Below are 16959 nucleotides of genomic sequence, written 5' to 3'. Positions count from 1 at the left end.
GCATTTTGCCTGTATTCTTCACAACTTTAAAAGCAGTGCCATGCTTGTTTGTCTGTCTGTTTGTCTGATTGTTTGTTTTTTAAATATTGCTGATGAAAAAAAAAACTCCTGCTCTACACCCTCTTGAATGTTGCGCCAGCTCTGTGATGTTCATGTGGGGCTTTGTGAAGTCCATGAGACAGTCTGGGCTTTCCTGGGTAATTCTTTTTTTCTTGCCATTCTATCATGCAGATTTGTGGCAAGTGTATACAAATCAGGCAGGACCACATACGCCAGTAGTTCTTCCAAAAATATCATTAGCCTCTTGGAAGTCTTTCCGTCTCCTTTTCGCTCCTTCATCCAATTTTGATCCACAGAAGGCCTTGACATTGTCATACAACTTCTAGAGATTGATCATCATCTTGACTGCACTCTTATAGGTATTTAAATCCTTCACATTTATTTTATACTCACCATCTGAACTGTGCTGTAACATTGGAAAAACTTTTTTTTTTCATCAATGTTCCTCACAGTTGAGTATTTGCTTTGAAATGTAAAATGAGCCCCCAGGAACTACTGACTGTATCCCAAAATCCATGTGAATAACTATAACTTCACACGCTCAGTTCGTGTGTGTGTGTGTATACAGGGTGTAGACTGTAAATGAGATGTACATGTGTTTCATGTCTCATGTATGAATTTCAAAACTGTCAGTTGAATGAATGTCAGTGAACCAATAAGAAAATGTTGATTTATTTTCTGTTTTATTTTAACAGAATGTCACTAGCTGATGAGTAATGATATTTGATTAATTTTGTACAGAGGACTTAATGTTTATTTTTGCCCATGGTTTGTGTTTTGGAGGACAAAAAAAAAAGTTTAATTTTCTTCATTCATGCAATGTGTCATCTGAATGTTTATCTACTCATGCTGGTAATGATATTATAGCCTTAATCATATCATGTCATTATTAACAATGTTTTTTTTTATGGACTATATTATTTATAGGGTACTCTATTATGTGATTATTTTCCCCTCAAATTAATTTATCTTGTCTTGCTACTTTAATGACTGTTTTAAATAACAGATTTGCCTGCCTAGACTGCGTGAGTTCTTTTCATCTTTTCACCTCCCATCTAAGTGACAAATGTTATGCTGATGTGCAGCACATTAATAAAATATCTGCAACAGATGGTGAGTCTTCTGTTTTCTAAAGAAGGAAAGATTTGTTTGAACATCCATATTTTAGAGAATTATTACATTTCAAAGTAATTTTCAAAAATACATTATGCTTTGTGATAGAAAAATGTTTACTTGCTGTTCATTTAAAGTGGCTTTGTGTAATCAAGTGAATACTGACTCTAGAAATACACTTCCAGTTCAGCATTGACCTCCCACTGTAACTACCTGACCAGAGTTTATCATTGAGCATTTTGTGTGTAATGCTTGACTGCTGTGGTCCTCTGATATATGAAGGTATGAAATTAGGAAAAACATGCTCATCCAGGAATGTTTATCCTAAGTATATTTGTTTGAGTGATGACTGCTCATGGTTTGCTATGACACCACTGCATCTCCATCTACAGATTTCGAGATAGTTTTCTCTGACTGTATTTATATTCATAGCTTCCTCTTGGCAGCACGGTGGCACAGTGAGTAGCGCTGTCGCCTCACAGCAAGAAGGTTTTGGGTTCGGTTCCCGGCCGGGTGGCCAGGGTCCTTTCTGCGTGGAGTTTGCATGTTCTCCCCGTGTCTGCGTGGGTTTCCTCCGGGAACTCCGGTTTCCTCCCGCAGTCCAAAGACATGCAGGTTAGGTGAATTGGAGACACTAAATTGCCCTTAGGTATGAATGTGTGTGTGAGTGTCTTTCTCTGTGTGTCTGCCCTGCGATGGACTGGCGACCTGTCCAAGGTGTTTCCCCGCCTTTCGCCCTATGAGCGCTGGGATAGGCTCCAGCACCCCCCGCGACCCTAATCAGGATAAGCGGCTTAGATAATGAGTGAGATGAGTGATGAGCTTCCTCTTGTCTAGTCTCACTTCATTTATGTCTAATATGGTAAATCAGAAAGACATTTTTCAACGAACAAAGAATTCAACAACAAAGATATACAAAAACCCTAAATAAAAATGCTAACATTTCCATTTCTGTTTATACCATTAGATGCAGTTCAGCAAAGTCAGTGCACTGCAATGCAAATGCTTCAAAAATAACTAATACAACTCCAAAACACACACACACACACACACACACATGCACACACACAATCAGTTTTAATCACTGATGCATGTGCTATATTAAACACAACTGACAAGTTGACCCGCTACAAAAGAACGAAAAATTGAAATATTATAAACTTTGCCTTTGCTCTCAAAGGTTAAGTGGAGTTTAGTGATCCTGAAAGCCTTTTTACACATTAGTCTGAAGTCTTTTCTTCGTGTTAAAAAAAAAATAAATAAAATAAAAAACAACATTTTGAGGACTCAGAATTTCATGTCTTATCCTCTCTTTGTGAGACACGCATTCTGGAAAGATCAGTTTCCCACTCATACATCATTTACAAACTCTTACTGCATTTAGTAGATATGGAAGCTTTGATTTCAGCAAATTTGAAATTATAGGCAGTAATTACATGGTTCTTTTTTTCCCTGATTTTCTAGGTCAATTCTCTCTCAGTGCAGCCGTACCTGCGTGCATGAGAATGATTTGCTGTGCTAATGTCACATGGTCACAGGTGGCAACATCCAGCTAATTAGCATGGTGCATGCAAATGCATTAGTCAGATTTATCATTAAACTCAAAAAACACACAACAATCTCACACTGGCTTCATGGCTTCCCTCATTCATTTACAGATTCGTTTGACACATGTATTATCACTGTCATGCACATTTAAATGCATGTGTTCCCCTGAAATGATAAAGAATACAACACCAGCCAAGTAGTTAACAGGTGTTTGTTTTCTCATACACTGGAGGAGGCCCAATAGTGTCCTTATGATTATACTCTTAAGTAGCCATAACATCCCAGTACCTCATCCACTCCTTCATAAGGTGTACCTGCCTGAAAGGTACACCATATAGGTGTAAAATTGCAGACTGTAGCCCATCTATTGCCATGCACAATTTCTCAGCCACCCTCCACCCCATTCACCCACTGATCAGTTTCTGACCACTGGTCTGCTGTTGACTGAATATTATTTGGGTCGCAGACCATTCTTAACACAGCAGCATGTGAGTGTCACACTGGTATGAGCGAATGAGGCACAGCAGTGTTGTTGGGGTTTTGAAACACGTCCGTGACACACCTTAGTTTAGAGTAGTTCCTCCACCCAAAACTATCCAGCAAACAATAGTCCTATTGTCAGAAACTGTATTTATGGCTAACACAAACTATGCATGGCAACAGATGGTCCACAGTCTCATTAGAATCTCTGGGGTTTATGCACCGAGTTGTTGAGAGGCTTCAGAATCTGGCCCATTCAGACCCATGGGTAAAAATGGCAGAGGTTTGTAGCCGGTTCCGTCTTCTGCTTTCATTTAATTTACTCATCTCCATTCTAGGAAGTTAATTTAGGATAATTTTTGCAGCGAATTCAAACTCATTTTCAAATAATAGGAGGAACTTCTGACTACCTCTTTCAGCACTGAAAACAATGGGTGGCTACAGAGAAATATGCTTGCATTGTGTGCAACTCATATCCTAGGCCCTAGTCTATAAATAACAGATAGTAACTGTTCCAATAGCTTGCTAAATAGTTTAAAAACTTTTCGAGCTACACAATCCTTTTCTTAAATTCATAATTCATGTCTGACAGGTCATTAACACTTAGCTTTGAAGACCCCCCCCCCCCATCCTTTCTTTAAAAACATTATCATGTTACTCATTATAGACAATATTTTGATGAATGAATTAGCTCCTTGCAGAGTAATCACTCACCTAAAGACATCTTAATCATGTAGACTCATAACGTTTGATCAAAATCAAAGGAAATTAATATATATATATATTTTAGGTCACTCAATTTCTGTCTGCTTTGGACAACAAAATGTGGGATATAGTTTGAAGAGCCCCCATGCTGAGAGTTCTGTTGTGGTTAATAGAAATGACTATATGTATGAAGTCATATATATGATTGACGAAGTGGGCTCATCAAGTCTTTTTGCCTAGCATCCTTGTTGTTTTTAGCTGCTAAATGAAAATAGTGAAGTGAAAATGAACTAAATCTGACAAATTCCACCAAGCGTGGATTTTATCTGTTTGTATCTAGTAGTGGGACATTTTCAAACTATTCAGACTGAAAGCGCATTGACACACTTTCAGTCTGTTTAGTGATTGGAAATGACAAGTAAAGCTAATTTCCTCTTTTCAAATCCGCATTTTGGCATAATGCATCACTGGAGATATGAAAATATCTCCAAATGTGCTATTCTTCACAACAGGCAAGACAGCACTGCCAACATATACAATGTGAGATACAGTGCATTCCACAAGTTATTACCTCTGCAATGTATATGATATCACATTATACATAACCCCTTTTTTCTTTCAATGTTCGCTTTTGTTCTAATTTGTTCTAAAGGGGAAGTTCGCCCTGTTGTCGTTTTGTTAACTGGTTGTGGTGTCTAAGCGAAAAAAAGATCTTGTCTTATTAGTTTTTCCAGTTTTTAATCATATTTCTCTGAAATGTATTTTCATCCAGAGCTAAAAGAAATAATCTGTTATATTAATATTTAGAGATATATTACAAGGGCAGTTCTACTATGATCTTGTGAGTTGCACTTTCACTTCCCCAATTTTTAAATTATGCCGGACTAGTTTAGCAAGTAAAGCAACTTATTCAGCAATGTTAACAGGCAAAAGGATGTGGCTATGGGTATTGGTTTCGTGCCAACCAATAAATTTTCACATGTATAATCAAATGATTGCCTCTGAGAACATTTACTTCTCCACAAAATCAGAGAGTGCTATACAAACTCACCCTGCAGGTAAAACATTCTAAATATTTTCCACATATTGCTGATTGTAATAGATGACATTACTTTCAAACATGATTATATCAGCACCCGTAAAGCAAACATTCTGATGTGAGGGTTATACGAATTGTGTAGTTTCTTTTCCGGTGTTAGTTACGGGGGATCTGCATGAAAAAGTAATTTCAAAGTTGACGAAGTTAATGTGATTTTAAAGTCTGTTTTACTTTTGAGAATAAATGGAGGTTTGCCTAGTTTATGCTTTCCGACAGTACAAAAACAAAACCCGCTGTGTTGCAATGACGCAGCACAATGAATCTGTGTCTATGAAGCGAAGCAACTCATGTAAAGAGAGGAAGTAATGCATGCATGTAAAGACTTTCGTGATAATGGCTGAAATCTAATATTGCATCTCAGTCCTAAGCCTTCATTCTCAGGACAAGTCTTGTCAGTGTGCCTCCACAATCACAGATAATTAAAATACCAAGATTTCTGGGCCCCCCTAAGGCCATCGGGTCCTAGCCGCAATCCTTCCTGTGTTTTAATAAACCAACTATCATACTGAAAGCCATTGGGCATAACCGTGTGTATACTTGACCATGCATAAATTATTTTATTGAAGGAAAAACAAAAATAACATGTTCTCTTGCATGTCAGTCTAGGGAGAGATGTGTTCCACACTTTTTTCTCTTCTCATAAAAAATATCTTGTACATAAGTGATATTGGGACTAGATAATATAATCCATGCCTTGTCATAGTTCTGCATTTCAACTACTCCAGAACATTTTGAGCTGGTTAGGATTTTTTCCCAGTATTTGCAACGGTCTATTCAAAATTACCATTTTTTGCAACCCAAACAAGATCCTGTCTGCTGATCTACATATTTGTCTTACAGTTCTCGTTACAAATGATTCACACATAATACCTGTTCTTGCATTAATCAGCTGCATTAAATGTGCTAGAAATGTGTCAGTTTCACAGTTTTAACTATGTAAGTCTAATCTTTTTCTTTTTTTATTATTTTTTATTTTATTATGTTGCTTGTAGAATGCAATTCATGGCAGCAAAAATATCCATATTTTTCGTCCTGGGTTCCATTTGGAATGCATATGGAATGATCACAAGGGCAAACGATTGCATGTGCGATAAACAAAACATCTGTAATTGCTCTGCTAAACATCTTCCTCATGTACCAAGTGTGCCAAGAAAAGTCTTGAGCCTTGATCTGTCTTTGAATGACATTGAGACACTTGACGACAAGGACCTGAGCAATTATGCTGAGTTGAGGATATTGAACATTTACAAGAACAAACTCAGTTCAATCTATGAAGCAGCTTTTAAGTCTCAGCTGCTTTTGAAGACTCTTGATCTATCCTACAATCAACTGACCAGTCTGAGTTTCTCTTGGTTTGAACAACTTGGATCACTGCAACATCTGAATCTTTTAGGGAACAAATACAAAACCTTGGGTCCTGATCCTCTCTTTCAGCCCCTTAAGAACCTAAACACAATTAAGTTAGGGAACCCTTATTTGGAAGTAGTGAGAAAACATGGTTTAAGTGAGCTGAGTCTCCTGAATGAGATGGTATTTCATGGCAGTAACCTCAAGTCATATGAAGAGGGCAGCTTTAGCACAGTCAAACCCATTGGCTCAGTCACATTAAGCCTCCATAACCTATTTCTGAAGGACCAAACTCTTGTCTCCAAAATTCTTCATGATGTTTCCAAGAAAGAGACCTCACTGATAATCTCAGATGCCAAAATCAACAGCAAGAGTTCTGTTCAACCCTTCGAAGAGGTTAAACTGGGAGGCACTGCTGTGTTAACATTGCGTAACATAACTACCACAGATGAGGAGGTTACAGGTCTCCTGCAAGTGATTAATGGCGCACCGCTGTCTTATCTAGCATGTGAAGACATTCTCTTTATCGGTGGAGGCTGGTGGACAAAAGCAAAAAGAGTACGTCTTCAAAACCTGCATACAGTCTTCGTACGCAATCTCCAAATTGAGAATTTCTTTAGTTTTAGCTCAATGATGCAGTTAAGCTTTCTCCTAAAGAATTTTCACACAGTGTCTGTCATCAACAGCACAGTTTTTGTAATGCCTTGCCTTACCTCACACTTATTAAGCAAGCTAGAGTTCTTAGACTTGAGCCAAAACCTTTTGTCTGACCTGACAATGAAAGAGACACTGTGTGATGGCAGTGGTGCTTTAAAGAACCCCAGAACACTAAACGTTAGCCAGAACTCGTTAAAATCTCTGGGACTCATGTCTCACCTAGTGGCACGGCTTAACAATTTAAATGCTCTGGACTTGAGTTATAACACCTTCATTGACATGCCAGAAGACTGTGTCTGGCCTGCCGGACTAAGTTTTCTCAACCTGTCTGCTACAAAACTATTCAGGATTACACCTTGCCTTCCTCAGAGCCTGACTGTTCTGGACCTTAGTAACAATGACTTGACTGTATTTCAATACACATTTCCCCATCTTACCGAACTCATCATATCAGGGAACAAATTTATACGGATACCAGGGGGGATTCTGTTTCCTAGCCTAGAAACACTGTTCATACAAAGGAACACTTTGAACATGTTCAGCAAGAATGACCTAAAAGGATATAAGCACCTGCAATACTTAGAAGCAGGTCAAAACAATTTTGTATGTACATGTGAGTTTGTGGCATTCCTACAGCATGATGTTGAGAAACTAGTTAAACTCCAGGATGGTCCCGACAGCTATGTATGTGACTCACCACTCACACTGAGAGGCAACATGGTCCAAAATGCACAACTATCACTCTTTGAGTGTCACATGATCCCCGCTATTTCAATCCTCTGTGCTGGCATATTCCTCACCATTCTCCTGCTCGGATTCACCTGCCATAAACTTCATGTCTTGTGGTACCTGCGTATGACCTGGGCATGGATTCAAGCCAAGCGGAGACCAGCCGTTAGCAGGAGCGAATCTGTCCGTTATGATGCCTTTGTCTCTTACAGCGAGCATGATGCTGAGTGGGTGGAGGAGGTACTGGTTCCTGAGCTGGAGGGAAACCAACCCCCTTTTGCCCTCTGTTTGCATAAACGAGACTTCCAGCCAGGTCGTTGGATTGTGGACAATATCATAGACTGCATAGAGAAAAGCCACTGCACCCTCTATGTTCTCTCTGAACACTTTGTCACAAGTGAATGGTGTCGTTATGAACTTGATTTCTCACACTTTCGTCTTATCGATGAAAAGAATGACTCAGCAGTTTTGATCTTGCTGGAGCCCATTGAGAAGGAGACAATTCCAAAACGATTTTGCAAGCTGCGGAAGGTGATGAATTCAAAGACTTATCTGGAGTGGCCAGAGGAAGAGGAGAAGAGAGCAGAGTTCTGGCACAATCTCAAAGCAGTCCTGCAGAGAGAGGAATCCTCAGCAGACTGAAGGCAGCTGTATGAGATGATGCGGTGATTTTAAAAATATTTCAGCATTGATCACTATGGAATGTGTAGTTAGAAATGTGCTGTATGGCTATATTTAAGGGCCATTGATTTTTATCAGGATTCAAGTTTTATCATTAGCAATTTTTCTAATCTGATATCCACCATTTTTTATTTTAAAGATATACACCTATTGGTTTTTTTTTTAATTCCAAATTCAAACAGTCAGAGGTACATATTTTGACATTTTTAATATCGTAATAAATTTCTCTGAGTTTCCCCTTCTGGTTTGCATGTTCGTCTTAGTGGGCAAGTAAAAATATCCAGATCAAAACAACAAATTAGACTAGAGAATTTAATAAATTTGAACTGAGACATATTATAATGTGCCAGTCTGATATGACATGGTTTACTGAATGAGTTTTCATTATCATAGATTATGAGTCAACATATAATAGTTTTGTGACTTTTGTTCAAAATGCAATACATCTAGCAATGTTTTCCATACTCAGTAATAGTTTCAAGTAATTCCATGTTTCTCCTGCATTGAATTGACTTTTCTAACCTTAAAATACATTTGAGTTGTCTATTTAATAACTCTATTATTATTTTTATATGTATGTATTTACAATGTATACCATACTTGATACTTTTTTGTCACCTTCTCCCAGATAGACAGCCATTTGTTTTTATTCAACCATGCGTTAGTAAAATGAACTATTTGCAAAGCAGTACTTATGTCTGTGTGTGTGTGCTTATGCAACACGTTTATGTCTAAGCCACAGTTTATGCCATGATAGTTCCACTTAACAGAAAACTGAACCAACTCAGAACTGCACATTTTCTTTCATTTTAATTTCAATATAGAGATATATAGATAGAGAGAGTACAATATGGAGAGAGTAGTACAGTAGTTATGCTAAAGCTCTTCATAACAATGAGTTAAAGAACCATAAGACTCTTAGTATAACACTACTGGCAAATAGTAAAACACAGCTGAAGTACTGCCACACCAGTGATTTGAATAAAGAAGGAGGACCTTATATTGTCACGAGGACAAGCCATTTCATCAGAAAAAAGCACATGATGAATGCAAAATGATGACTGACTGTTCCGACCTTTTTCACATCAACACACAGCTACACACGCATGTGTGTACTGCAAATGTTACAAGGTAACATGACGTTCACACTAAAAAACATTCGCAGATACTTTGAAGTAATGTAAATGTGAGTAAACAAGTAGGCCACACAGCTCATCAGTGTTTAAAATCGGGCAAAAAAAGAGATTTTAGGCAACAATCTCACCCGTTTCATTGCCTCACTTCTCATTCTCATTTCCCAGATTTTTGACTGGAATATTTCCTCTTTTTGAATAAGTGGCTAGGTCGGCCATCAGATCTTAGTGGATTTATTTCTTTAAGGAAAATCTAGATACTAAGTGCCCCTCTGATCTTAAGACTCTTGTACTTCTGTGCTATATTGTATTGAACCACCAAAACCACAGGTGGACTGTATGTTAATAAACAAAGCTGCTTTTGCATAAAAAAGACAGAGTATAATAATTTCATTTATCAAACACATTTAATGTTTTTTGAAGAACACAACAGATTTGGAAACATACACACAAAAAATGTAAGTGATGTCACTGACCCATTTAGACAGGCAATACAGCAAGTGATAGAGGCACCCAAGTTGTCCTCATAGCAACTATGTGGCTAACCATCCAGCTACATGTCTGTCTTGATCTATTGGCAATAAATGTTGGCATCTGGTCAACTAGCTAATTTCTGTTCTACTTATAAAATCAAGGATTTCACTTATGCACACTTTTTACCTTTCTGATATACCACCTCTCAAGAGTGTTTACTGATGACACATGGTCTTTAGTGAAGCAGTGATCCACTTTTGTCCATTCTAACGCATATTTTCAGTACTCCTATAATGATGGATGTGTGAAGTCTCCTCTGCCAATATGCTGTGAATTATTTTTCCACAACAAGCAACAGGAATGGAAACAGAGTTGTGTATCTGTATGGCTGTTCAAAAAAATCACTCATTCAAATTGCACATAGGTGTAAAGTGTACATTAAAAACAGAACTTATCAGTCATAATACAATTTTTGGAATACTGTGTTGAATCAGTTATGACACCATACAAACTGATGTTGTCAGCTTGCCTTTAAGTGAAAAGTAAGTATACTGGCTGAAAGAGGCACATCTGATTATGGTGATATATGATCTTTTCAGTATCAAAAGTGTTGTACAGTATAAATAGCTTCACATAAAGGGGGACACATGGAAGTTTTTTGAAACACTTCTGTGTGATGCTGAACACTGTTGAAGCTGTTCATCTTGGCTGCCATCTTTTTGTATATCAAATAAATAATGTGGTATAAAAGCCATCTTTCACTCTGCATTATAAAGTACTGAATTTACAATAAATAGTCAGAAAATAAATACATGCATTTTGTCAAACTAAAATTCAAAGCTCGATTTTGCATCTACTCAAGGCCCAGAGAAAAATTGATTCCGTGTACAATGCCAATAATGATAGGTTGCCAAGCGACCAGGTACCTCAGCCAGTCCAAGAGCTGTCCATACAAAACATGTGTTCTCTCCCAGCTGACGTTAGGATTTAAGGCACATAGAAGAAGAAACAGTTTTGTTACTTTGACAAGAATAAGACATACAAGTAATGTGGATATATCCAACAAAGGCAATAATATCTCTACACTGTGAGAAACTTGCATTGTACTAGATGCTAGACTATCATTCCTTCTCAAATCACATAACATGTTTAATTTAATGTGTGAAAAAATGAACTGTAGTTAGATGGGAATCAATGAGAAATTGTTTCCAACTCCTGGCAATAATGAGGACACAAAAATTCCAAATAAACAATCAAATCCATATCCCAGCCCAATATCAAGTTTATACTATCAGTACTTTGATCAAAAACTATGATGGTTGGAGTTCTAAACTAAAGGTTTAAAGGATGTTGTCATGCTAAATAATACTGTGATAATACCCTTTTATGACCACTAGATGCTGCTGCTTTACTTTCATGAGATGAAGACTTAGATTTGCTTTGAACAGACCTGTAGGGAAAATGCTTTTCTGTGTGATTTTAGCTGTAATTACCGAAATGAAAGGCAATTTCAATGGCAGAAACATGCAATTCAACCAGTTATTGAGATTGCTGCAAAATTCAAAGGATACGGATTCTTCATCATCCTCTTGAGATCAACTTTCTCATTGCAGTATGGACAGGTCTGCTTCTTTCCCACAATGCACCAGCCACGAATACAAAATTCATGGAATCTATCAAACCAAGGGTTAAGGCCAGCATGTCTCACACTTGGCACACTGGTTCTATCTAAAATAATTTCTACATTTTTGTGTGAGCCATCTCTTAGCTACATTTAGCTTTATTTATTGTGACTTCACTTTAGCATAGCCTGAGCATCTTAGCAGAGTTTTTTCCAGTCTGTTCTTTAATTCAGGTCATTGGTTCCTAGGTAAAGGAGCTCAGAGGTGGTCTAAGGACAAAAGAAACAGAGTAGTGCAGAACAGAGTGGAATACAAAAAAAACTTTGTTTAACTACACATGTGTACTAGCAAACATAGATTAATATAATAAAAAAAAGCCTGGAGCAAAATAAAGCAGGATAGAATAAAATGTAAGTTAAGTTGTTTACACTGAAGGATACACATGATTGCAGGACAGCTGGTAGGTGTCCTCGATAATGCCCTCCTCATCTACATCCACAAAGATCTTTTGTCCACACACAGCACAGATATCATCACACAGGCTCCGAGATGGCATGCCACCCATGTTATAGTACTGCAACAGGAAAACAGGTGAGCTATTTCACGCCAACACAACAACATGCTTCAATGGATGGATTAGTAGTTCAGCCATATGGGACTTTTTTTTTTTTAATACTAAACACAATGATATCAAAATCTGGCTAAGTGCTGAAAAATCTCAGATGAAACATTTTTTTTCTGTTGTGACTTAAAGTGAATAAACAGATATGGGACAACGGGACAACACTTACTTACTGTAAGTTAACCGAGTCCAAATCTTATGAATTTAGTTTGTATCAGAAAATACATACCCCTATAGTTGAGGCCATGTAGTCTGAACAGATCTCAGCAAAGTCTCGTCCCATGACCCCATAGTACAGGCCATAGAACAACATGATCACGCCAACATCCATTGAGTCTTCTGCTTTGATCCTAACCAAACAGAAATGTCATTGAAGAATTTTGAAAAAAGTGTGTACACGCTACCTACTCAGGTAATAAGGCATTGTTTACCATTTTACCAATACCATTTTCTCCAGTGAAAGAGGGTTATTCCTCATTTATACCAAACAGATAAAATCTTTAATATAAAAAACTAGAATATAAGAATTAATAAATAAAGGATCAAAATAAATATAGTCAGCTAACCAGCTACATGAAGAAATATTCATTTAAACTGAGCATTTTCGCATTCATGTCACAAAAATCACTCATTAATCAATGTACTCATTTGTTTTCTGACTTCTTAATTTATAACTGCTTTCTTTTATTTACTTCTTACACACAAACATATGCAAGCAATACACACCTGAAAAAAACATTGAAGCCAAACATGGTAAACATGATTGCCAGGTAACCAACCACGCCCACAGCATAGCTCAGCTTATAAATAAGGAGGAACCACTTATATACCATCCTATGAAAGAGGCACAAACAATCACAATTTATGACACACAGTTTGAGAACTAACTTTGACATAGTAATATAAAGGCATTAACACACAAGTATAGGCACATAAGAACTTCATCAAATTCAGATCATGATCACTGAAAATGCAAAATCAGTTCAGTGAGAGATGACAACAGTCTGGTGATGGATATTCACACATTGTGCAGATGAGAGAATAAGAGGCAGAATAAAAGGTAGACTGGAACAGTGAGCTGTTTTAAGATAACATCCTGCAAAGTCTGAGTGATCCAGCACAATGTTTAGGAAATCCTAATCTGAACCATATCCAGACTGAAAAAATATCTTCATTGTTCTGAGTCTGACCAATCAGATCCTTGCTCTAAGTTTTACTGGGGTGACTGATAAAGTGTGTTACCTGGGTGTTCTGCAGGACAGAGGTTTGCGTGTGGCTCTGAATATGACATAGCTTGTGATGACAGAAAACATGCCCCACGTGGACAGAAATCGCCACCAGTAGAGCTTGATGGTAAAGTATAGTGGTACTACCCACATCTGAAGGAGTGTGACCAACTGGAAGACACCAACAGAGAGTTCAGGAATGCAGAATATATACCGTAAATATTACTAGTAAAAATCACAGGAAATGTTAGAGTGAAAGCGGAAAGAATGTCGTTTTTCTACCATTACCTGAAATCACATGGCACCAAGCAAGTCCTGGTTCTTGCTTTATTCACTGTCACAGGCTTTATTTACATACTTCCCCAGTGTTTCCAGGGCCCAACTGACAGATTTTTGATAATGATTTTTTACCCTTTCACCATATTGAATTTGTCCATATTACAGAGCTACAGAAGAGTTGTTTTTTAATGTTATGTGTGGGTTAGGTCGATGGCAGGTTTATGCTATGTGCTCCATCCTTAATACAAAAGGCAATTCATGCTCAAAATGGTCACATTTAGATTGTCTCAAATATTTTTACTCTGATTTTTGTTTAAATTCAATATGTTTCCCTCGGAAAATAACATGACAACCGTATCTCTCTATGATGCTATCACTTTTATTTTACATGCTAACTTACTTTAAGATTAAAATAGATAAATAAATAAATGAATGCAAGATTAGACCACTAAGAACTCTAATTTGTGGTGGTCTGTCATACTCACATTGTAGGACCTGCAGTGTCTTTGCTTCCACTGTACTAAAACAATCTGAGCCACTACCAAAGTGGCAATGAGGATGAGAACCATCTCAGCATGCATGGCCTCATGACCTCTGTGTTTGACATGCAGCCTCTCGTGTTGAATCCTGGAGAAACACACATATACACAGCCACTATGCACAAGCATGCAAAAGATCTATGATGTCTTTTCCATACATTAGAAAATTCAGACAGTGTCAAAACTTCATGTGAAATTAATCTGTAGTTCCACAAGTATTTGTTTTGAACTAAATATGGGTTCATTCTTCATGATTAAATACTGCCTGATGAAACATATACATCACTAGGCTAGAAACACACAAAATGCAGCTTTTGCATTGTATAGGTAGAAAATAATCCATGGGCTGGCTGTTATGTATAGCATCAGGTGTAACAATAAATAAACACATTAACAAACAAACAAATAAATTAATTAATAAAACAATGCTGCAGTACAACAAGTTTTACTTACTTCCAGTTTTCTCTGTGTGACATTTTCAGTAGATCCCCCTATACAGAAAATAACCTACATTATTGGGGTACATTATTTACAACCTATGATTGATTCATTAACTGTCCTTTACAGCTTCACGGATCCAGTATTGCTTCCTATTTATTGTTCATACATATGTAAGAATGCTACAGGCAGATGGGAGATAGAGAGGAAATGCTCTTCCAGTAACCAGTACTTTCTACATTACATAGACCGTACAGATATGTATGTATGTACATATATATATATATATAAAACTATATCTAAAAAATGTCTTTAGTTTTTAAAAGAAAGACTATGAGCTTCACATGTATTTAAAATGTTTATCAGCATACGATTCTTAGAAGTTAGAAGTGTCTCAGATATTCTGACTGTTGGAATACAATGGATTAAAATTGAAGAGTGATGGCAAAGACACATCAAAATGACCAAATGTACAATGTGTGAATAGTAGCCTACCGATTTTCACTAGCTATCAACATATGCTGATGTTCCACCAGCCTGTTTTGACAGCAACAACTGTAGCTGGTGTGTATTTAACCTACAAATCTTAACGGACAAGTTCGATTTCACTAGAATTCAATTCAAGGGTTTAACCATGCTTAGGTCTCTATTATATTCATAAAGTTTGTGACCATCTAATATGACTGGTAAAGTCCAGAAAATTGTTCAACTGGTTACATTAAAACAGCCGGTGTGTACAGAATACCGGCTACAGTAAATTCGTCCTAAAGGGTGCTAACTAGGTATAACGGTTGCTAACCAACTGGCTTTATACTTTCGTATCCTCACTTGCCATCTAATTGCAGTCATACTTTTACAAGCGGTAACTGCAGCATAACAGTCTACGTATAGATGCATCCCAATATGTTAATATGTTTACATATTGAAGACAGAACCATAATAGGCCCATTCGTGCAACTGCCATCTTATTCCCATGCACGTACAGCTAACCGCATCATGCACTATGAAATGATACTGCAGTTAACTGAGTTATCACTGCACTGAGCAGTAACGCTCCATTCATAAAATTGAAGATATCCACCTGAGGTTGTAGTGCTGCCATACTCCTTTACGAAATAAACACATTAGCTGGCTAATCTGCTAACTACCTCATCACTAAAACTGTCTTGTCTTGCCACTACTCGCAAGACTGCACGACGTTAACTGTGATGACGACTGGCGCTAGCAACGTAGGCCTGCGTAGCCGGGATTCACAAATTACGCATCGTAAGATAAGGTCTAATTTTCAGATCATGAGCTAGACAAAAGTGAATGAAGCAAACTTTTGAGCGCTGTGTACACATGTGTAGGTGTTTTCGGAACTGGCGGTTTTTGTCTGTTAACAGTAAGTGAAGTTTAGTCTTGACCATCCTTTTTCGTGTACTCGTTCATCGTAGATAAAAGTGAAATTCTGACTGCTGGAACCAATTTAAATATATGTGGGCCTATATTACTAAAGCCACAGACATAGAAAAGTCAATGTTGTGAAAGGAAGGGCATTATAATTTCAGATCGGGCTGTCAGATCTGCTTGTCCATATTCATGAAAGTGACATCTATGTGACCCTAATGTCACTGAAATGCAGGTACTGACACAGTATTACATTCAGATCTTCATCATCATCATCATCATCATCATCAACAACAACAACAACTACTAATAATGATAACAATAACAACAACAACAATAATAATTGTAATAACAACAACAACAGCAATAATAATAATAATAATAATAATAATAATAATATAATAAGAAATGCATTTTCAAATACTTTGTTGTTCTAAAGCCAAAAGAAGCTTTTAAATTAAATTAAAAGTTGGAATATGGGGTATTGGGCTGATTCTCAAAAGGAATTAAGCCTGGCCTCAGACTAAATTGCATTTTAAATGGAATTTCTCAGTATAAAACACAAGTGTTTCAGGATCAGTTTGATCTTTGTCAATGTGTTTGTTCCTGTCAGACAGGGAGTAAATGGTGGGCTGAGTGAGTATAACTCACAACTCAAATAAAACTCATTTACTCATTCATTTGTGTATATAACAAGGTACAGCATGTGTATCTGATCATGTCACTGACTTTTAGTCTTACCATAGGTTGTTTAATGAGTGATAAAGGTAAGGCAAACATGCTGGCCAAACAAACAGCATTGCTCCATCTGCAGATTC

The 16959-nt window shown here is 37.2% G+C and overlaps 2 protein-coding genes across 2 annotated transcripts; one reads left to right on the top strand and one right to left on the bottom strand.

The window, feature by feature from the left end:
* The first annotated feature begins 6532 nt into the window (after positions 1-6532).
* LOC115812499 (toll-like receptor 2 type-2) lies at positions 6533-8380 on the top strand. The gene is made up of 3 exons (XM_030774977.1): positions 6533-6815; positions 7233-7338; positions 7600-8380. The coding sequence occupies exons 1-3, from the start codon at positions 6533-6535 to the stop codon at positions 8378-8380; spliced, it is 1170 nt and encodes a 389-aa protein (XP_030630837.1).
* Positions 8381-10879: 2499 nt separating this feature from the next.
* Positions 10880-15854, bottom strand: rnf175 (ring finger protein 175). The gene is made up of 9 exons (XM_030776015.1): positions 15834-15854; positions 14768-14805; positions 14261-14402; positions 13513-13667; positions 12997-13104; positions 12500-12620; positions 12089-12222; positions 11598-11699; positions 10880-11000 (listed from the first exon to the last, which is right to left on the bottom strand). The coding sequence occupies exons 1-9, from the start codon at positions 15852-15854 to the stop codon at positions 10880-10882; spliced, it is 942 nt and encodes a 313-aa protein (XP_030631875.1).
* Positions 15855-16959: the final 1105 nt, after the last annotated feature.

This window comes from Chanos chanos, chromosome 5 (genome assembly GCF_902362185.1).
Source record: "Chanos chanos chromosome 5, fChaCha1.1, whole genome shotgun sequence".
Taxonomy (NCBI): domain Eukaryota; kingdom Metazoa; phylum Chordata; class Actinopteri; order Gonorynchiformes; family Chanidae; genus Chanos; species Chanos chanos.
This window is presented reverse-complemented; position numbering and strand designations above follow the sequence as displayed.